The 23964-nt window shown below is 35.4% G+C and overlaps 1 protein-coding gene across 1 annotated transcript in view; it reads right to left on the bottom strand.

Annotated features, from left to right (window-relative positions):
* Nucleotides 1-23964, bottom strand: part of LOC121412109 (cytoplasmic polyadenylation element-binding protein 1-like) — a 38144-nt gene that overhangs the window by 11952 nt on the left and 2228 nt on the right. Inside the window, 5 exon segments of the mRNA XM_041605017.1 lie at nt 12568-12657; nt 16977-17090; nt 17846-18203; nt 18527-18810; nt 18813-19103. Coding sequence (XP_041460951.1) covers nt 12568-12657; nt 16977-17090; nt 17846-18203; nt 18527-18810; nt 18813-19103 — 1137 coding nt within the window.

The following is a 23964-nucleotide window of genomic DNA, read 5'->3' as shown; positions in this document are numbered from 1 at the left end:
TCTCCATTCAGTGAACTCTCCCTGACTTCGTAGAACTATTTCAACCAGGGATCTATGCTGGCCGGGGAACTCTCTCTACACTTATTGCCCTGGCAGCAACCCTCCTGAATAAACAATTAATTGGGACTGTATTGTTTCTGTAACTCTTACACTCTGGCTCCTTGGAGGATATCGATGTAAAAGTCATTAAGACATAGTGAAAAGAAGGTACAGAGCATTCTGTGGCTTTGGGATTGGTAGCGGGTATGAAGGGTGAACAACATGCTCCGAATTGCAAGAGAGGTACCAGATACGCTGCAAGGACCACGATGATGCCCCTATAGCAAATGCCTAAGAAAAACCCATTGACAGTGGGGTGAGCATATGAGGTCATGCAAAAGGGAATCAGATAACATGGTATACCATCTTTGCTTTTAAAAAGCAATTTTGATCAAACTAGATAAGTCATTTATGGAGACTGTATTAAATATATAAAAGTAAACTTGACTAAAATATTTCAAATTTTGTTTACATTATTCAACCATTGTCAAATTTAAGGTAAATGTATATTTAGGCTGGAAATGCTATCATTTAGTCTGTTATAGAATTAAAAATGCATTACGGTACGGTATATGCAAATTACATGTTTTATCTTTAACATCATTATTTTGAGTATAGACAATCTTTATACAATGTATGCCAAATATTAGAGATCAATTACATATTTTCTTATATTAATATTACAGTAATGCCTGAATATTTTTGAATAAGATACTGTGCACTGGCTTGAATTGATATTGATAATACACAAATTATTTCAAACTCTACATGTCAAAATTATTATTATTCTACCCCTAACAATCCTTTTTAAATCTGCAGCAAGTAAATCCTGAATTGATTTCAAAGCATTTTCTTGGTGTAGCAACCTAAACAGTAACACAATACCAGGATATACCATTACAGGTCAATGTGGGAGGACCATTTTTATTAGCAAGCGTGCCAGGCGGGGGCATCATGGGAATCAAGCCATGTGGGTACGAGACAAGAAACAAGATATTCTATCCGGGAACAGAAATATCAAATATTGGTATGGGGGAGAGGAGATAACCAAATTTAGACAAATTTGCCAGCTTGAGGAGAATGGAGAGGATATATTCACATTATTTTAGCTCACCCTGCCTGAAAACGATATCCTGTCATTCACATATCTTACTTCCACATCATGTCAAATGATGAAATGTAAAGAGAGTATAATTGTTCTTTTTGTGCCAATACCAAGCCGATAGTCGGGGGGGGGGGGGTGTTGGGGGTTAGATCGAACCCACTAAATTAAAAAAATAAGGAAAAATAGGGAAGGAAAATGTTTTTTCAGCCAGGGAAGAGAAGGAATACTGTACAAATATGAGAAATCGGTATTGCAATAGGCTTAAATCATACAGAATGCCAGTTCATATCAAAAGTGTCAATTCTGTTTTCTATCCAATATATGATTGAATTATGGTTAGCCTACAAATTAATATTATTGACTAGAAAAGCTTATTTAATACTATCAATATCGACAAGGGGATTCATATTTCATACTACAGCTTGAATTACTAGCTGCCCTTGTGAGAACCTAAAACAGAAGCAAGACCTATAGCATTACACTACAGGATGTTTCTCAGAAATATAGGCCTATAAATAAACACTAAATGGATTCTATAGAAAGATAATGAGCTCCTTGCAGGAAATAAAAGAGTAGATTTGGTATCTAGGTTCCCCTTCATATGCTTGTTTTATGACCGAAAACAATATTTTGATAATTACAATTTTCAATAAATACTACTGTGGAAGCGCTGTGGTGTAGCGGTTCTGACTCTCGCCTTGTGATCAGAGGGTCGTGTGTTCGAATCCCACCATGGCCTAACGTCCTTTGGCAAGGCGTCAATCCACACTTTGCCACTCGCACCCAGGTGCTAGTTGGGTACCGGTAGGAAACAACCGCCATTGTGGTTGGTTTAGCAAGTGTGCGCCTAACAGGCTGAAATGCTATGAATCCAGTGATAATGATAATTGTGAAGCGCTTTGAGCAGTCGTAGATTGATAGAGTGCTATATAAATACCAATTATTACTAAAATTGTGGCGTTTGAAGGAATCAACTAGGGAGGATAAAACAATAGATGATAGATGATTGGAGGGGGAAATTGAGGAAAGGGAGACTAGCACATCAATGATGTGGAGCTCATCCGGCATCTCGCAACGAAATTAAACACAATTTTAATTTCAGCCCAGTCGACACTCGTGAATTATATTGGTGACATTAATTGAGGATATAGAATTGAAATTGATGAAGAAATAACATAGAGGCATTTTTTGTGATCTTTGAATAAATTTCATATAAATTAAGCATAAATAACTTTCTAGTCAAAGTTTCTTAACTCTGTGTAGAACCTTGGTGAACCTGATGTAGCTCTCAGATGGAACAAAAATAATCAAAGTCAATCAACAAATAAATAAGTAATTTTTGTGAGTTTTGAAAATGTATGAATAAATTAGCATATCTATGAATTTCAAAATTCTGCGTTTTGAATTTTGAATCACCACCTCGAGCTATCATATAAAGTAAACAAAATTGAAATTGATCAACAAATTAATAAAAACATTTTTTGTAATTTATGAATAAATTTTGCATAAATTAGCGCAAATAATTTCAAAATTTTGTGTACAAGTTTGGTGAACCTCATGAAGCTCTACCAGATAGAGAAAAAATCAATATCTGTCAACAAATAAAGAGCATTTTCTGTGATTTCTGAATAAATTTCACAGAAGAAAAACCATTTTATGTGAATTTTGAAAAAAATATGAATACATTAATTTCGCATACATTAGGACAAATATTGTTCTAATCAAAATTTCAAAATTCTGTGTAGAAGTTTGGTGAACCTCATGAAGCTCTACCAGATGGAATGAAAAAAATTCAAAATCGGTCAACAAATAAAGAAGCATTTTTTGTGAATTTTGAAAAATGCGCATAAATTAGCATATTTAATGAATTTCAAAATTCTGTGTAGAAGTTTTGAATCCCCCACCTAGTGCTATCATATAAAGCAAACAGAATATTGAAATCAAACTTGAAATGGCGAAGTAGCATTTTGAAATTGTGGATGGACGACAGGCGACAGATGACGGATGCCATGGCATAAGTTAATTTGGCCCTTCAGGCCGGATGAGCTAATAAAAGGAGGGAAAAAGAGAATGGAAGAATATATGGATGTGAAATTATGATTGTGAACTTCAAGAATGTAATATCATTTCAATTCCCACTCTAAAATGAATTAGGTGGAAAGGGAAAAATCATCCTTTAAACATTACTAAAATTTCCCGTTTGATTCTCGACCTCACTTCGGACTGCAAACTGCGGTCGCATACCCGTTTTGCGTTTGCAAATCTCAAACAACTTTTTCCAACCCGATAAACCCATCTTGGCCAGGTAATCCCCTTGTCTCGATTTCACCACCACGGGCCAGCTAAACGAGCGTTGAGCCAAGAACGAAATGATAAACAACAGCTGTGCTATTACGTAAGACTTGTCTGCCTGTAGAAGATCTTCGGATTGAAATTATTGTATTCGATATTAATCACGTTTTCAAAGGCATATTACATTCAGACATCCAATACTAGTCCAATTTCAATTTCGAACGAAGAAAATCGACCACGAAATAAGGAAAGTATGCGGAATAAAAATTACGGTATGCTTAGCATGCAAGGACCGCGATGCATCCAATCTAGTTTCTGTTTGTACAGCAAGAAAATATGGGATGCATGCCGTTCACTCGCGCAACGATACAGTCTTAACGAAAGAAAGGAAGGAAGGAGAGAGATCGAGAGAAAGAAAGAAAATTAAAAGAAAGAAAGGAAGAAAAAAGTTTCTATCAACGCGTGTATACATGGAACTCCATGCACTCAACAGAATGCAATCCATTGTGTGTGGCCCCCTGCTGTGACCGTTGATGCTGGGGTGTATTATCTTCGGACCGAGGTCAAGAAACGGGTGTTTCTATACTTAAATTTCATGCTTGTTTTGAGATTTGATGATAAGGGAAACTTGGGGTATACTGCTCTTAAACACAAAATTTTCGTCATGAAGCACCAAAGAGTTATAGCACTTTCAATATGTGTGGAAAAGTTTTTTCGGCCCTTTTCCATCTTATTTTTCTTTTTGTTTTTTCACCCTTTTCACCTTTTTTGAAAACAGAACACACAATATCATCAACACTGCCTATATAATCATGGTAAAAAATGACACTCTTTTCTTACAATTCTATATGGAGAGAACTAGAAATCCTCTCTTGAAGGTTTTCTATTTCATCCAAAATTACATGCTTTATTATAATGATTATATTAGTGTAATGAAATATATCTCATGCAGTGGTAAAGAGAATTCTTGACCTTCTTTCATACTCTCGGTAAGTTCAGCTAAGTTTATCCTGAAATAACAATGATTGAGCAGTTGTATCCCTCGAGTTTCATTATGACTATGCCTGCTGTGTAGTGCAATAATACAACTCATCGTTACAAATAACATAACAAAACTTTTGGGTCAAGAATATCCCACATGAGCGATACCATGGTAGAAAATATCAGCCATCATGTTCACAACATTTTTCAACCTGCTGTCCGAAAGAATGAGGAACTTCAATTCGTTTTGTGGTAAAAATAAAGTACTTACTACTGGGTAGTCAATATGTTGTCCATGGGTGATATAGATGTGAAAATGTGTGTCGTAAGGGACATCTTTCGTCGTGTTCGTCACACAACATTTTCACATCACCCATGGACAATAATTTTTTGGGGTTGTCATTTTTTCACAAGACTACCCAGTTTTAAGTACTTTATTTTTACCACAAAACAAATTGAAGTTCCTCATTTGTTTGGACAGCAGGTTGAAGAACATTGAAGAACATTTTAAATGGCTGATTTTTTAGCATGGAATTGCCCACATGATTATGCCGTGCAAACGTCTGATTGAACATTCTTCTGTAATGATATCACACCAGTGTGCAAAACAATGTAATTTTTTGGCTATCCATAGTTAGACCACATATTCAAACCATGGTTTTAAGTTCAACCAGAGTTCAAAATAATAGGGGTAGTGTAAAGTTATGGTTTCACAGGTCTATTAACAACGGGAAGGCAAAAATTCATTCCTGCCAACCCATTCTCAATTTTTTTTTAAATTTTAATATAACCGATTGAAAAAGTGTATGAATATGAGTGCACCATCTAAAACTGAATCTATGGAGGGTAACTACTGAACTTCATTTTCCCAAATTGGCAAGAAATATCACTTAGCTTTGGAGCTATATTTGACTGGGGAAGGATAAGGGCTATTTTACCGTTTCAGGTGATGAAATTGATCCCCCGATGTTTTCATAAAGGCCAATTTTAAAATAAGCTGGTCAAGGGACCCTTTTCTGATCAGATACATGTACGGATTGTCAGATATATATCCTATCCACTGGTAGTAAACGCTTGACCCCCGAATTTCATCCTTATTTTTTAAGTGCCAGTTTAATACACAAGTATATGGGAAATATTTTAGGCCCGCGGGACCAATAGAGCAATGCAGGACTCTGCAATCAGCCGGAGGGGGGGGAGGGTCACCTTAACTGTTGCCTTCATCTTCATTTGCTATGTATATGGAGTCTGAATGCATTTACTCTCACAGAATTATTACTTCCGGTCTTTATATCAGGGTAACCTAGGAATGTATTCCAGACTATATACCCTTAACAATAATGTTAATGTTTAAGGGGAAGAAAGTGTAGCTAAACCCGACAAACCTTAACCAAGGGAAAAAAAAACAACATTTATCATGTCGCTAAATGACAAAACAGCATGTTGTTTAGAAGTACTGGTACTCATTTCCCCTTATACATACAGTATTAGAAAGGCAGTGAAAATTCAAATTATTTATCTTAGAAGATTGGAACCAGATTATCGACATTCAATAAAAATTTGAAGATTTATTCATATGAACCTGATTTATTCAATCACCATAGTTTTACATAATCTCTATCACTCACGAAAATATCAACAAATCAAGGAAGTAAAATTAATAATACAAAATCTACCATAAAATTTATTTTTGTCCAGGTTGTCAATTATGATTAAGAAGTGAAAATAAAGTGGTAGGCCTATACTATGCAAGGCATCAATTCGCAAGCAAATAGTTCTTTTCAGCATGAGTTTCCCCGGGTACAAGTTTCACTTTCAAGATGATAAAGTAGATGTATGAAACTAGTGTAACCACAGAATTCATTTACCATGTAATATCCTAGATAATTCAATCTAACTGTAGTGATAATAAACTCATTGCCCTCTGTGAAAATATATTGATATAATTACAGGCAAAGAAGAGATCTTCTTGCAATTAAATGTAGAATCTAAAGCTGCTTTGACTTTAGACTTGAATTTTCTCTTTTTGAATTATGAATTATATCTATTAGGTTAATACTGTTATATAGGTTTACAAATACAAATTAGTAGAGTCCAATTATCTATTCATGAGCAGGCTAAAGCCATGTGTGCCTCCTATTATTTTGTAAATGATCTGACTTAATTACTTGATGGCTCCCTGAATATTTGGAGTGAGATGATGGATATTTCCAGTATTTGCACAGCCTAATTGAATGAGGTAATTCTAGCTTCATTCAGTTTTGTTTTAATCTGAAAAATCTAGGCAAGCACTCGGACCAAAAAAAATAGATAAATCAGCATTCTAATAAACAATGAACCAGCCATCACTACTGATGCATGGAGGGGTTGTTTAATTGCTCACGCAGCCCCTCCCCCAATGATATATAATAAAAAGTAAAAGGAATGCCTCTGGCAGTCTCGCCCGCATTACACAATATAGCAGCAGTCCTAAGTCTCTCTCTGCTATGCATGCAAGACAATAACTATATAAATAAATCAATGTTAATTAATTGATGAATGAAAGATAGATAGATAGATATAGAAAAAGACATACAAAAATGAATAAATTTGGTTTTGAAAAATAAGATTTAAAAAGCAACAAGGTGAGGATCCTATAACTGAAGATAAAAAAGGTAACATCTATCCTGCACTTATTGCACAAAAAATATCTAATCACAGGGGTGCTTTTTCACAAAAGATGTGACTGAGCTGTTGTGTTTATATACAGCACATAACTAATTTTCAGTCAAACTTAACTACCGGTATTTGTGAAACATTATCACCAAGATCTCTTAACCAGGCCGTGTTTTTACCCAGGTACTACACCGGACATCATGGATAAAAGATATGCTGGAATTTCCTGGAAGGAAGCATGTCCATTCCTGTTAACCTACCAATCTTAAACACTCATCATCAAACCACAGCAGTGATTACCTGCAAAACAGTTCAATGAAGACTAAAATTATCTAACATAAGCCCATATATCTACTATGTTCTTCTCATTCTATATCGCTTTTCCTTTTATTATCTATAGATTTCTTAAGGTCTCAGTATGTGGTTTCAAACCGCCTTGATCACAAAAATCCTATCGAATTACAATAACTTTTTCAGGCTAAAAATTATTCCTGCATTCACATCGCCCCGAAAAATAACCTTTGGGATTAGTTCATGCATTAATAACAATATATGCACAGTATGGTCTAATAAGCAAGCAAGGTGTGAGATTAAAATTTGCTCGCTCAGCAGCCACCCACGGCGCCCGCACCCAACCTACACGCTGGGTTAAAAGTTCCCGTAATTTGCTTTCACACTTCCAAAATACCTGCGACCTCTGAAAAATCCCCGCGAAAGCTCTCGTAATTTCCACAAGTACCTACTATATAGTGGGTATTTTCTTTGCTTTCACACTGCCAAAAATACCTGGAACTAATACCTTGGTCACATTTGCTCTACGGCCTCCGTACGGCGAGTCGAAAACGGCCGTTTTAACATTTTTTATCCCAACTACATATAGGTGGTTTGAATTAAAATTAATAAAACGGCTGTTTTCCACTCACCGTACGGCCATCATAGAGCAAATGTGACCAAGGTATGATGAACTTGGAAGTGGTCTGAACCAACTTAATTCAAAATACAGAATAACTGGCAGGAGGGATAGGAAATCATATACATGTGATGGTAAGTATACTAAAGGAATCAGTGAAAGTTGATCTTTGAAGAAATAATATATTGCTAGGCTATCTACTTTTTTCAAAAGCATTAGAATGAATGACAAATTCATGTCCTATTGATTTTTGTTCCTACATGAGGCTGTAAAAATCCCAAATACAGTTTTGATTAACAAGTGAATTTGCTTTAATGGTGCCTTTGTTCTGTTTCAGGACTACTGGAGATATATTCTAGGCAAGTTACACAATTATTAGCTTCTGAATTTTGCAAAATGAATGGGTGAGGGCAAATTGTTCACTGATGTATTTTATTTCTTTCTGATGATACAATTGGAATGGGCAAGAATTTTTTAAATAGACAAAACAGAGTAAATAAACTGTTGGTGTAAATATTTGATTAAGGTTGTATTCATTTCCAACGATTCTTGCAAATATATTCCAGTAGCACAAACCATGTAACCAACAAATGTTTGATGCAAGGAAACAAGGAAGCAAATTGAATATGTATTTAGTTCCTTAACTGAAATTATTATCCCTTGTAATCAAATTAATTAATGCTACACAAGTAGTCTTGAAACTGAGAGACAAAAAGAATACTTTGCCTGAAATAAAATTAATGGTATCATTTAATTCACACAATAGGATGAAATGACCCCATCGTCACACTATGATCCATGGGTAATATATTTGAAGATAAAAATTAAGTACTGAAATTATAATTGAAGTTGATTAATATTTCATGACTAGTTGATCAAAACTACAGTCTAATTTTGCAAACTGAAAGCTTGATCACTCTATTACTTAAACTTGGCTAATTGTTTTATGAAATTCTACACCTTTCATTTCCTCTTTTGAACTGGATTCAATCCATTCTCAGACGTCGTCTTATAAGGGTTGACATGGTCACTCAACACGTTTGGGTAGATTTTTAGTAGATTTTAATCAGAATAACATTCCTGCCTGATTATTTCAATTGAAAAGGGAGAGTAATATACATTATGTTGATGTTCGATCTAGATGAATCTTCACTCTTGCAGACTCCATTAGATTTGCCATACAGCACAAAAATATTTGCATTTGAATTATTTAGGTTACTTCACACACCAGAGCGGCGTGTGGCAATGAGGATCAATATCTATCAAAAATAGATTTTGGTCACTATTATTTCAAAAGATATCTAGAAAATTTGCTCTGCCATTACCGCCTGCCATTCGTTGGGAAAATATTTCCTTTATAGAAAAGAAAAAAAAACCTTATCATACTTCTGCCAAAACTAACGAAAAAGGCTATGTCGTCATGATGAGGAAGTTTACTTTAACAGTTCAGTGTCTACCATACTGTCAATGCTTGCTCATCATGGTCTGAGGTTTGTACATAAAGTTTGTGCATGATTACACAGCTACATGTATACTGATTATTCCATGAGAGAGGAAAGGCTATGGAATTTCTACATATTGTAGCACAGTAGCCGAAACATGAATTTCGAATGAAAGATAACTGAGCTAAACAATAAAAAAGAAATTAAAAAAATAGAGTGTGGAAGATTTAGACCAGAAAAATTATTTCCAAAAATATCTATATGATAAATCATTTCTATTCTAAGTTTCTTTAAATTTCTTGAAAAGCATCTTGAGCACTCTACAGAGTGGATTAAGTGCAACTTAGTCCCTTATATCACTATGGGGGTAGTGTTCAGAGTGAAAACCTTTTTGTGCTTTTCACAGAAATTAGAATAAAAAAATTAAAAATGTGAGTCCTCTTCAAAATGGTCAACCTGTGACCAATTCTGCTTTTAGGCATGCTAATTATGCAATATGCTCTGAGCAAAGGCACATTAGTGGGGGGGGGGGGGTGGATTGATTGATTGATAAAAATTTAACGACACTATCAACACATGTGTGTCATTTAAGTGTCGGACAGTTAATCTGAAAAGGTTACTATAATACAGTACAAATTACCCTAATGCAACTTTACAAAGGAACAGGATTATAAATGTGTAATTATCAGTAATAAATTAATACGTTAACTACTTCCCTGGGATAACTTCCCTACTCTTTACGAAAGGAGTAGGTTTTTTAACGTGCAAATGTGTGACTCTCCTTTACACGGGACCGACGGCTTAGAGTCTCCTCCGAAAGACTAGACAACTGGAATAAAATACCTTTCCCAAGGGTATACCTGTTGTGATTGGGATTCGAACAGTTTCCCACCTAAAATCTAATAAAAAGATTGATCTCCTTCAGGAAATTTACAATACATAATCGTGAAATATCTCTAAATAATGTCTTAAGGTCAGGAACATCATAAAAGTTAGTACGAATATGTGTAAAATCAGCACATTCAATGAGGATGTGTTTAATTGTAAGTGTACAATTACATGATATGCAAGATCACAATTTTCTTAAACTTTTCTGGCATATCTGGTCACTTTGTTTTCATATACAAGCCATATCTAAAGACAGTATTTTTTTTTTTTTTCATTTTTTTTCTGGGGGGGGTATCTTTTTGCTTCAATGGCTTCAAAATTTGCTTTAAGAGTGTACCTTTTCCAAAGCCCAGCCTCAAAGCATTATCCTCAATATGCATGGCATGCATCAATATAAACGAAGAGCTACAATACTAAATTGCTGTTTTTAGCAAATATCTCTATAAGTAAAGAAACCCTTGAATAAGTTTGTTCTTTTTACACACGAATCCATACAAGAATAGTATACCTTTTCTTAGGAACATATAGAGTTCATGGAATATTTCAAGGACTGAATGAACAAAAATAGGTGCTTTCAAGTCATTTAGGGATTCCGAAATATATATATACCGGTATATATATATAGCAATAGCTATTTTTATCACGGAAGCTTCAATCGATCAGCAATGAAATATGTACATAGCATGGGTTCTTTTAAATATCAGAATTAATATCAGTAGAGAATATTCCAAAAATAAGAAAGACAGAAAAGTCTAAGCCAATCAACAAATGTGCTTCCTAAATATGCATACAGAGCATTTGTGGCATGTGGGGATCGTCTGTTTGTGGAGCAAAACCGGGGAAGCTTTTCTCAATAGGGTGCGGGTTGAGGGAGGGGAGTCAAATTAATGCACCCTTTTGAGACCTAAAAACACGAGAAAAGCTGCCTCATATCAATAAGGAAATCCATGGGCATTGATGCATCGGATTGTCCTTTGTTCATGGCCGGGACATTTACGTTGCAGCCCCTAAACACAAAAGATCATCCTCTGCTTTGACGCCCATAAGGAAATCTAATTCCTTGATACATGATAGTTGAGAGTTCTGCAGAAAAATGATCATTCCTGCTCTGTATATGCTAAAATTTCTAGGGAGAAAATAGATATGTGGGATTTTCAAACCAATGCCATACAAGTGTGGATAAAAAAGAAATGTGCAAATTCCAATGGAAACATGAAAGTAAACAGCTGCCCTCAATTCATATGCAAATAAATGGTCAGTAAAACGATATGACGATTTGCTGATTGCGCATTCTGAAAATGTGGGCAGCGTCGTTGTATTCCCTATGCCATTTTTAACAGGGAAAATAGAAACTGCACAAACTAAAATGACAAGCTTGCAGCTCTATTGCGATATTTTCTCTCACTACTGGTTCCGTGTAAAAATAAAGATGTCAAGCAAAAATTTTTCTTTCCTACCATATATTTTTCTAGCAATGAAAATCTTGTGAGGTTTGAAGTCAAGTTATAATCTTGAAATGGGTTTCACATTACCGTATAGTGATATGACAGTTAGGATGACTGCCGATGATATGGACAGGACGATAGATATGGTGTTACGAAAGAATTTACTTATGATCATGCGAAATCATTACTTTCACCCATTGAAGGTGTAAAATAATGATAATCATTACCTTTATTTACCAAGGGCCACCTATTCAGCTATTATAGCTAATCTTCCTGTGGGCCCAAAAGATCCTGACATGCAAGAAAAGGTTACCCTACCCAAATGTGTAATGCTAATGTGTTGAAAGCATTTTAAGCTGGAAAAGGAACTCTTTTAGCACCTCTCTGGCTGCTATCATTTAAACCATAACAAGTGCTGCTGAAGTCAAGTTTGAGTAAATGCAAATTTATGCTAATGCTCACAAAACGAAGCATTTGCTTTGTTTACCTCTTGCTTGCCCTTAGCTTAGCTAGCATTTTCTTTTGGATACAACAATAACATTCAGAATCAAATGCATGTGTGCCATCCTACACTTGTGTTACAAAAGTTTTCCTCACAAGGAATTGCTTATTTTTATGCATACTGACCCAAACAATGGCTAACCAAATGCTAGAAAAAGCCATTGCAACTTTTAATGCATTTAGCCTTATACCTAGATGGATGGCACTACAAAATGCCCGTTACATTATAAATATCATATGCCCATTACCATTATAAATATATGTGTGAATGCAACCCTCTCTGGTACTGAACCTGAGATACTGACATACCTTTAGGAGGATATCTTGGATGTTTGCCATCTTTTCCCGGCCACTCTACTCGGATCAATCCAAACGGTTTGAAAGATGCCTGCAGACCAGCTGTAAAAGAAAATAAAATGACACAAAGATGTATTCCAAACAAGTCTGATTTTAAATCAAAATTGATTGCCAAGCTTTGAGATGCCATCTACAGCATTATGATCGTTTCTGACATACGTTGAGGAGAATCAAAACTAATCAAGAAAGCTCATGGTGTACGAATGGGGGGGGGTTGGTGGGCCATGGACCCCCAAAAGTTACTCACCAAGAAAAAAATAGAAAAGGAAACAAAAATGAAAGGGAAAATGCAAAATATATATTCTGAATGTTACATCAAATATCTATCACAAACTTTGAATTATGTTTAAAGAAGTCTTATTGTTTGCTCGCTCACATTTTTTTTCTTTTTTTTTACATTTTGCCCCTGGGATGGCCACCTCAAAATTTTTGACTCATTACCAGTAGGCCTCTGGTCTACACACACAGGTGAAGTTACACAAGGGAAGATATCCAAGATAAATGCCCCCATGACTTTGTAAAGATTTTCCTTGAATACATCAAGAACCATTTTGTTTGAAATCACAAGCTGGTTCTGCTTTTCCTTTTGCAATGATGATAACATCCCCTTACAGGGCCCTGTGAATTATTTTTTTAGTGCATGGAGGTGCTGATTTTGATTAAAAAAGCAAACAAACAAAAAGAAAAGATTTCCTTACAAAATATTTGTGGAAATGATCCCAAGAAATTTGAAAAGCAAAAAAAAAATAGTTTTCACCACAAAATTAAGGTCATTTTTAAAATACATTTCCATTTTTACATCTCTTCCAGCAAACCTGGGGCCTGTTGCATAAAACTTTTTACCTTTTTAACTTTAACACAGGGCAAAAACTCAGGTAAAAAGTTTTATGCAAGGGGCCCCTGGGGGTGCTGCAATGGAGAATACTACACAAAAAAACCCTAAGGATTTTTTTTTTTTTTGGGGGGGGGCTGAAGCACCCCTGCTTCCCAGGGCCATGTCCCCTTAATGTCATCATATCAGATATGATATTATATGATGTTAAATACATTATGACTACAGGTATTTTTAGAGTTTTTACAACCTGAAATGATAAATTTTATGTTAAAAAGGGGGAGAGTGATTCCTGCAAAAAGAAATAACTAATAACTAAATTTTCAAATTCACATTTCACAAAAAAATAATGGTTGGTATTTAAACCACAAATCCTTTGCATCTCTCTCTTCAACGCCATGAACAGACATGCATGGACATAGGCAGACAAAAATAACATTTTTTTAAATAAAATCTCTATATAATCTTTCATTTTAAATTTGAACAAAGGAACATCCTAATGATCAGTTTGGTTGCTTTGGTCCTTTGATTTCTTCCCCTGTGATAACATTTTGTGTACCAGCATGAACAAACCTGACATAATCCCATGATAAAAAATGATGACTTGCCAAATAATTTCTTAACCGAATCATCTAGATACAATTCTAAAGTTCAGCAAATATAGTAAATCAATCCAATAAGGATCATAAAATTCAAGTTATCCACACAACAGGAATTGCTTCCATATTGGTGTTTTATGAGCAATAAAATGTTACAATATGATCTCAATATATTATGAAATCATGCAGTATGTAATTGTGATATCACATGTGTTTTTATTTGATATATACAAACTACCACTCCCGCATCAGAGCCTCAATAACATTGAGAGGTACAAAATCTCTACATGCTCTGTGCCATGTATGTCTGGAAAATATGGGGAACAGCTTGGAAATAATGTGATTATATTAATGATATCCCCTCTTTCTTAGAATATATGCATACATTTTTCAAAATGAAACACATGAAACTAATATCACCAAAGGTAAATCAAAACTGCACATTGATTTTTCAAGAATCTGCACATTTATACAATTTATGAAGTATCAATGTCTATTAATCACGAACTGCTGAAGGCAAAAGTCACAGTGCCCATAACAAAATCAAAGTAGACTTATTATATGAAGAGAATGTTATTCAAATGACAATTATAGTCACCTGTTAAGGCAGGGTGACACCAAAACCAAATCACTTGCGAATCCATCCGAATACAGATATTTGGGAGGATTCTGATTATTCTGATCTGCTTCCCCGAAAGTGAGAAATTCGGCTTGTTTTGAAATTTTCAAAACCAGCCGGAATACCCTCTAAAATACCCCCAAATGTGGCCACGACAAATTCCATTCCAGCCACATTCAGGATGTATTCGGATGGAATTGGGTTGGATTCTGGGATGCATGCCGGGTATTCTGGGCAGTCAATTCTAGTTGGCGATTCTGCTCTTATAATGGGAACCTATTCCAGACCTATCCACCTCTGATTCCTGGAGCTTCCCAATACAAAGACAAAATGGTTTCAAATCTATCCGGATCAGGGCAGAATCAGTCCAAATTTATTCGGTTTTTGGTGTAACCCTGTAGCGAATTCATCGTCTAACCGATGAATGACAATCTCTTTTCAGGTCCATGGTGCACCCCACAGTCACTATTTCTTTACTATTTTATTTTTAAAAAATTTTATAGATATGAAAGAGAAGCTCTTCTAAATCACTGGAATTTTTTTTACATAATGTGAGAAATTGTTTTCTCTAAATCATATAGTCAAATGGTGGAAAAACCAATCAAATTAGTTGTTGGAAATTTCAATAGATTACAAATCATGTGTGTTATGGTGCTCTAATTGGTGACCCATACTTTGGAGAGATGGGGAAATTGAAGTTTCAATTTTTTGCATGCAAGGGATATCTTTATTTCATCTTCTTGCATTCTTTTTAAATGATCATTTTGTCTTCATTTATACAAAGTTGTATTTTATCAAATTTGCAGAACTTTAATTCTAAACACTTCCATCAGGGTTAGATATGAACTAACTGGTTCATTGGGGATAATCATTGGAAGTCTAATTTGATCTCCAACTTGACAAACTTGTTATTCATCTTTAACTAATAGTTTAATGGAAAGAAACTACACTCCGACTTTAAATCAAAGCATATTACAATAGTAATATTTATCTTTCAAAATAGGTTTCCTCCATTTTTACATATGATGCTGAATACAGTGCTAACAATAACATCAGTACAAGGAGAAAAATGAGTGAAATTCTAACATTTGAATGGTCCCTTTTAAACAAAAAAGGAATTATTTTAAAAAGAAGTATGGGTCAACTCCTTTTATTATGTGCTATACAACCACATGCACAGTCATCAACATCATCATTTCATATTTTCAGTGACTTATTTGCATGAGCATCTTTAAGAGGATGATAAATTGGAGTCTATTTGTAACAAATAATTTAATTCAATGTAAATGATCAAAAAAGGTAAACACTACAAAAACATATTGTAAATAAATAGGCCTACACAATTCTTATTTCGTCCAAACAACATTCGTTCACAATATTGGCAAATTGACTCTCTTCTCATTTTGCCATATGGCATGAGAAACCATACATATGATTGATGAATAAATTATACAAAAGACCCACAACACTGCTGGTTTAAAACCCACATAATTTATTTTCTCTGTAACCTGTCTGGAGAGTGTATTCATGTGTGCTTTTAGAAGAATAGCCATGGAAAAGAGGAAGGTTGGAAAAGGTGGCTATAGATCAGATCTGGTGATTGCAAAAAACTAGCTTCCCTATCAGGCAATATCTTCTTTGTAAAATAATCAATGACCAACCCCCCCCCTCGCATGACCTTGTCCCCCTTCTGCTATATGAAATAAACAAAATTTTAACCCAAGGGTAAAATCAACTGGTATTTCAGTACCGTAATGAACTTAAGCTTGAATCATTAGAATTTGTGATAATATATAGAGTTATACCACACAGCCGAATATCAATATGATTACAATATTGTTGATTTATTGTATGGTGATGACCTAGTTTTATACAGCCCGTCTTTCTTTGAACGTATACATTTTGCATAGCAAACAATCTTCACAGAAATTAACAAGGTTATGAACAGATGGAATAAAATATAGGAACATTTATAATCATTCAATTGCAAAATGATCGCTAGTGCAACGTAGTGTGATACATCACAAGGTGGTCTGTACTCAAGAGAGGAGGAAGCGGAAGAAGAGGAAGAGGAAGTGGAAGAAGAGGAAGAAGAAGGAGGAGATGAAGGAGAAGGAGGAGAAGAAGAAGAAGAATGTAAATGAGGATAATACAAATAAACAATCACAACATGTAAGAAAATTCAAAAGCATGGTCAATTCATGCGGAAGTTTGCTAGTATGGTTTCAATTTCATCAACAATAATAATATATAGATCTGATAACTTATTAAAATATATCTTAGCATTAACAAAAAAGATTGTTGAGCTTACCTTCTGTGATATCCCAAGGAACGCCACCAAGGAATACTTTGCAGGAGTATGTTGGATTACGGTACACTTTAGGAGGTAACTGCCCACTCCATGTACAAGTTGGCTGACAGATAGCTGCAATTTTAACAAGTGTGATCATTCAGTTTGTTAAACTTATTGCAAAGCATTTTGAAATATATACTTCAAAGAATTAGATTTTAATCAAGTCATTAACAGGTTAAAATAAAAGGAAACAAGAAGAAGCCTTCCTTTCACCATCTCAATTAATCGGCAAGAAACATCAATGAATGTGAACTTTTGTACATATAAAGTAAACAATAGATTACAAGCCAAATAAAGATACAATGCTAAATATTTGAATCGTATAACATTTCAAGGGCTTCATGTACACTAAAATCTGTCATCTATTGTATTAGATACAATTCAATTTTATCAGTTTGAAAACACAAAATGCATAACACTGATACTTCAATGCCAGTCTTGGCAGTATGTGAGATTGAGGAAACGAAAGACATAGTCCTTTCAAGAACATCACATTATCTCACAAAAGACTATTCTACTTTCCCATCAATCTCTTTCTCACCTCTAAATTCCAAATCAATTTCCTTCATTTTAACCAACTTCTCTTCATTCCACCATCCCATCAGTTTTCAGGACTATGGTGAACCTCAAAATTCCTCTACATTCTTTATGACTAGCTGATTGGCAGAACAGTTAATGATCTCCTGCCTGTCTCTTTCTTGCTTCTTAAATCCCACTTGATACCTTGATTAATTTCTCAATACCATTAACTTCTTTTTGTTTAGGACTACAGCGAACCTAAAACCTCAGAATTCTCTACTCGTACTGATTAGCAAAACATTACATACCTGCTGCCTGTCTGTTTAGTCGAGCCAACTTCTCAATGTTACTAGGATCAGTTGGAAGGGCATTAAAAAGCTTCTCAAGGCTGTTCAACTTCGGATCCATAAGGAGTTGCCTGGTCAATGCCTGGACGTTGGGATCGTTGAAGTCCAGAGCAGGAGGAGGTAGGGCTCTGTACATGTTGGAGTCCGTCACCGACTGACCAGTCTGAGAGAACGGCATGTTGGGAAAGGCTCCGGGTAGATTTCCCTGAAGCCCGCCCTGCAGAAGCATTGCTGGCGATATGTTAGGCATACCCATGTTGAGACCCATTTGTGTGTTGGGGTTTCGGAATGCAGGGTCTCCTGTGAGATTTAAATTGCCCTGTAAAGGAATTCAAAAAGGTAACGCTAATTTTTGTTGATGTTTATCTCACTTCTGAAATCAAATTTATAAAAAGAAAATAACGAATATGATCATGAAGAAGAAAGCTCTTCCTTTTTCATATTCAAACCGTTGGAGACTAACCTGCATGTTCATGAAGAATTGGGTTCATTGAAATTCATGATCTTGTAAAATCAGTCAGTTTCCAATAGATTAAAAGAATTGAACAGCAGATTATGATATCAATATAATATGGTAATGTATGAATGTCATTTCTTTTTCATTTACAAGAATAACTAGCCGGGTTTTTTGTTCATTTTTACCATCATTTGAGAGAGGCTTTCTGCCAGCTGGGCATCATTCATGGATCCAGCTGAGCTGACTCCACTGCTGTCAGAATCACTGGGACTTGGGCACTTCAGGTCTCTATTCCCTGCCCCGCCCCCAGCCTGGTTGATGGGGGAGAAGACATGATCCCACAGCACGGAAGAATCTGAACTGGGACTGTTGACGCTGCTCACGGACGATGGATACTGGTCGCTGCCCACGCTGCTGGCCGGCAAGGACTCCAGCATCGACGCGATGTGGCTGGCTCCTTCGTCCGGAACGCCCCTCCTCCGCTGAGGTAGCGGTCGATGTTGGAGAGCGTGATTGCATCTTTGGGGTTGGTGCAGACGGGATGGGAGCTCCAGGTGGTCTGGGAGACCGGGGAGCCGGGAACGTTGGGGAGGAAAGATATGAAGTCTGTACCGTTGGTAGAGCCTTGGGGTGGGGGTAGGGATGTAGAGGTGCTGATCGAGGGGGGTAGCGTCATCTTGGCATCCATTGTGTTGGAGGAGGAGGATGACGACTGGATCTGGGCTCTAGCAGCTTCTAACAGGTTTGCATTGATATGTGGTACTGGATCAGATATGGAGGAAGAGGTGAAATAAATCGATATTCAATTTAACTTGTGTACAAAGCAATTGAATAAAAATGACTTTTTAAACCAAATCAATCCCATACGAATTCTCAAATAATATTTTTTTTTATAAATTTAAACATTTCATTCCAGAATAATGCCTAAATTTTCCCATAACTTCAAAACAAAATATTTTAAATAGGGATTATCTATACCTCTTGACAACTACTGACATCAGCTGGTAATTGGTCTGATGCACACATCAAATATTCAATTTTTATTACACACTATAAATACAACTCAGCATGTTTATGAGGACAAGGTCTATTTACTTTGTTAAAAGGCTAATGTAGCACTTCGATTTGTAAAGGAACAATATATTTCATGCAACCTGATGTCTGGGAATATGTAGAACTCAAAATTCGAAAATCACTTTTGAACCGGAAACCTTTCAAATGGATGAAGTATGGTGTCCATGTTACCACAATGTGGTTAGAGCATTTGACTCATAATCACAAGGTTGTGAGTTCGAATCCCAACTCTGCCATTGTCTCCACTTTGAAAAAAGGCCCGAGAGTGATATCTGACGTCTATTACGTCAGCCACTATGACTGATTAACCTAGACGTAAAATTTTCATAGGTAATTGGTTATATACACCAGCTTGGCGTTTACCTGCAAAATGCCGTCCTGCCGAGTTCCTACGGGAGTTACCACAAACAGAAACAGAAAATTTCAGTGATTTTATTATCCAACACCTTGCCGCAGGAGCTCAGGGGAGGGGAGGGGCAAAACCGAGTCAATTTTCAAGGCTTAAACTTTGAAAATCCCATTTCCATCTCTATATCTTTGTCAAAGGGGAATTTAGTGCCAGTATAGGGTGGGTGTGATATATATCTGTACACTGCATTGAGTAGAATGTACTGACCAGGTACTGACCAATGGCAAACACTGTAGGGATGATCATATTTCGGAACAGGGGCTTCATTTACTCCTTTTTTAAATACCCCTGTTAAAGACCATTCAAGCTCATTCTTGTATAGCTATTTCATGCTAAAAATTACCATGTTGCTGCAGAGGAATTACAATACAATCAGTCCATAAAAATGGTTTTGCAAATAAATGCTCAATATATTTGCAGTTTACCCTCAAACTTTGGACCAGGTAAAGCAATAACTTCTCTGATAGTTTGTGATACTGACGTGGAAGTCATAAAGTAGCCTGTTTTTTTGACATTACATCATAAAAGAACTTCTACAGTATAGTCACAGTGGCCCACAGCCAACGTCTAAGATCATACATTGTGTTTTCAGAAAATATATTTTGTGCAGAGGTGTTTAAATGGGCTGAAGAAAGATGATTTATTAAAACTGAGGTGATTTATTATACATTACTGAAACAGATTAAATACAACATACAAATAAATTTTTGTTGAAGAAGCTCCAATTGTCAGAATTTATTCTCCCTAATTTAATTATCAATTTAATAAAGTAAATGTATGTGTGTTCCCTCCCTTATTGTATGTCAAAGTATGTGTTTCCATTCAACATTCAATAGCATATTATGAACATGAAATGCAAAGTGGTAACTTTCGTTTCACTCACTGATATGTTGTCACGATAATATCTTTGGTTCATTTACGTGGACCCATAAATCTGTTCAAATCAAAATAGCAAGAACTTTCGCATAGATGCTTAAATGCTTCTGAAGAAAGATGTCTAGTACCTGATAAAGCAAATACATTGTATAAGCTTTGTCCTAGTTTCTTCCAATTCTTGAGCAAAATTATTTCTGTTAGCCCTTCCCTCTTAGAAACTTTTTTACCCCAAGTTCACTGACCTGGTATTCTAACAAATGTTTTACTCATTTACCAAAATAGTATTTGTGTTCCTCATTTGTTAAAAATATTTGAAATAACAATAGAGTCTGCTCTGATACAAATTACTTCCCCAGATAAATGTACAATCCAGTTACTCTCCTCAAATCAGTGAGGAGCTCACGCAACAGTTATTCCAGAGCTCTCCAGATTGCTACCCTCATGTTTAAAGTCAATAGCTGATTGATCACTTTAACAAAAGAAAGGGGCGTATCAGTTCAGCTCAGAAAGAGAATAGGACTGTTGACCCGGCATAGAACACACTTGACCATACGGTAAAGTGAGAATGTGAAGTAGTGTGACCAAACAAAATTATTCAGTCAGTCTCAGAAAAAGAAAGAAAATATGTGCATAGAAATATATCCTCTAGAAAAAGGAATAGAAATAAAAATGGAGGTATATATACATGTATAGGATAAGCTTGATAGAGGCAGAGTTTTTTTTTTGGTGGGGGGGGTTGGGGAGAATATATTTATATCCGTTGGGCATTTGTGGCAATCCCAGGAGGGTTGGGGGGAATGTCCCTCCTTGATTTTCAAAAAATAATAATCTCCTCCCCTCAATGGGCCAAAAATCTCTTTAAAATCATCACCTATGATCCTGGGGACCATTCGTTACATTGCTTCTGAGAAATATACAAAAAATAAAGCACTTTGAATCATGATGTGTTTGTGTTTTTTTAAGAATGCATTGGGCAAAAATCACAAATCCCTTTCAATTTAGTTCAAAGGAATTATTTTGAATGCCTTAAAGCACGTTCTAACTTTGTTAAGTGTGAACAGAGTTCAAGTTTATTTCCATCCTGTCTTTCAATCAGTCTCCTTCAACGAGATGGCTTCAGAGAGAGAGAGAGAGACTTGGCCTGACTGACGAGAGGGGAGCGGTTGCAGTTATGCGAGTATTAATAAGTATGTACATGTAATCTGTCATGTCTCATTGTGGATCCAACACTCGATACCTTCCAATGAAAACATGTAACCAGAGTTCGGTAGATACCATGTGATGCTGTCCACGGATTACATGATGCAATCAGAGAAAACCATTCCGCTTCTCTGTCATGTGACTTGTTTGGTCTGGAGAAAATGTTTTTGATTCATCAATAGATCTCTCATTTCTAGATCATAAATATTAACTCTTCAATGCCTCTGGCAAACTTTCAGAAATCCCCTTTTAAAAATATGCAGGTGTATGTTGAACTTGTATCATCAACCCCATAGTTGGATATTAACTTATGATCGATCTTAATATTTATCATATCTTCATTTGGATTTCCATATATTTCTAAAATTAGTCACCCCAGCCATGCGCTAATCAATGCACCACTCCAAAATCAATCTAATTCTGTTTCAAACTTAAAGGGGGTCAGTTGAGTGCAACTGTTACTACAGTAATATTTGATTTTAAAAAATAGTCAAATTTTGCTAGAACAGTCATATCAGCTCCACCAAGCTGAGTAGCTGACTACAAAGACCATTTTAATGATGTTTTTAAGAGCAAACTCTGGTATCTATTCCAATGAAAGCATAATTTTGGATGAGATATCATAAAGAAACTTTGTAAAGAATGAAAGAAAAATATTATGAGCCCACTTTTAGCTGTATACTTTTCCAAATTTCTTGTTGCTAAAAGAAAGATTTTTTTGTTTGATCTTGAGGTGACCTCAGGGCCACATTCAGGTCTTATTGTTTTGCCATTGTACCTCTCTTATCACCAATCATGTGATGGGATAATATATTCTAGCCATAACAATCCCACAAGCATGTGATATACAGTCCTACACTCAAACTTTTTAAGGATTTGAATAAACCCAGAGGGACTGAATAGTCACTAATTGAACATTTATACTCTTTTAATCATAAGAATTATTTCTAAACCCAAAAGGATTTATATTCAAAACTTTCAGCTTTTAAATGAAATCTACAAGGCTTTAATCTTAGCATAATGTTGACCTGGTCACTAATCACAGCTGTTCTGGATTCATTTTAATCCTTGAAATTCAGCATTTATCTCAAACTTCATGTGGACTATAAATTTCATGGATATGAAATAAATCCTAACCTGCTGTGCTGATATAGAGTGGCCAGCTAAAACACCAGCTTTGGAATTAAAAATTAAGGTGTGAACATAAAGCTAAAATATTTGATTTTTTTGTGACAGACTTTAGAATATCACTGTTAGCGTTAAAGTTGAATGCAGAACTCAAAATCATAGCCAATCTGGATTAAGGCTTATTTAAGATCCATGTAATTTAAAGTGTATTCTGTATCAGTTTTTGTCATATTGATACTATACTTGTACATATTTTTGGCATCTAAACTATTCTGCTTGTAAGCAGAATATTTAAAATGCCCAAAATTTGAGGAAAATCAAATGTAATATAATTGATGGTATGAAGGATCCATTACTTAAAACACAAATGGATCAATTTGTACTTTGTTTCTAATAATCAACTTATAAATCAAAGTGTTTTTTTTCTTCTTTAATGTGCAACAGCTTCTACATAATTATTCAAGCAATATATAAATTTGAATTAAAACCAGCCAAATCTAATATCAAAGGTCAACATAATTTCAGTCAGGAAGTTTGAAATAATTATGATTTTGATAACAGCAAACAAACAATGCTAGAAATAGTGTGGTATATTAATAAGCAACTCTTACCCATTTCAACCAATTTTTATTTGGTTTAATTGATCATTTAACCAGATTCATTCTGTTTATAGAAGAAAAATTAAATGCATGAGTAATACTCCCTTGTACTGTCAGCAGCACATTTCTGTACATTGTGTATGTTGTATCACTGGTAGCGTAAATTGCCATTTGGTCTACTATGGTCTAACCCAACATGTTCTAATCCTAGTTTGTCTTTATTGGTCTGTTCACCATTTAGCCTGTCTACCATTTTTTTTTCAATTTTCACTTTGGCTATATTATCCACTTGGTCTAACAGCACTAATGTCTATAGTCTATACCTTTGTGATTGCAT

This window comes from Lytechinus variegatus, chromosome 3, assembly GCF_018143015.1.
Source record: "Lytechinus variegatus isolate NC3 chromosome 3, Lvar_3.0, whole genome shotgun sequence".
NCBI lineage: Eukaryota > Metazoa > Echinodermata > Echinoidea > Temnopleuroida > Toxopneustidae > Lytechinus > Lytechinus variegatus.
Note: the sequence above shows the minus strand (reverse complement) of the source record. Positions and strands in the feature narration are given on the sequence as shown.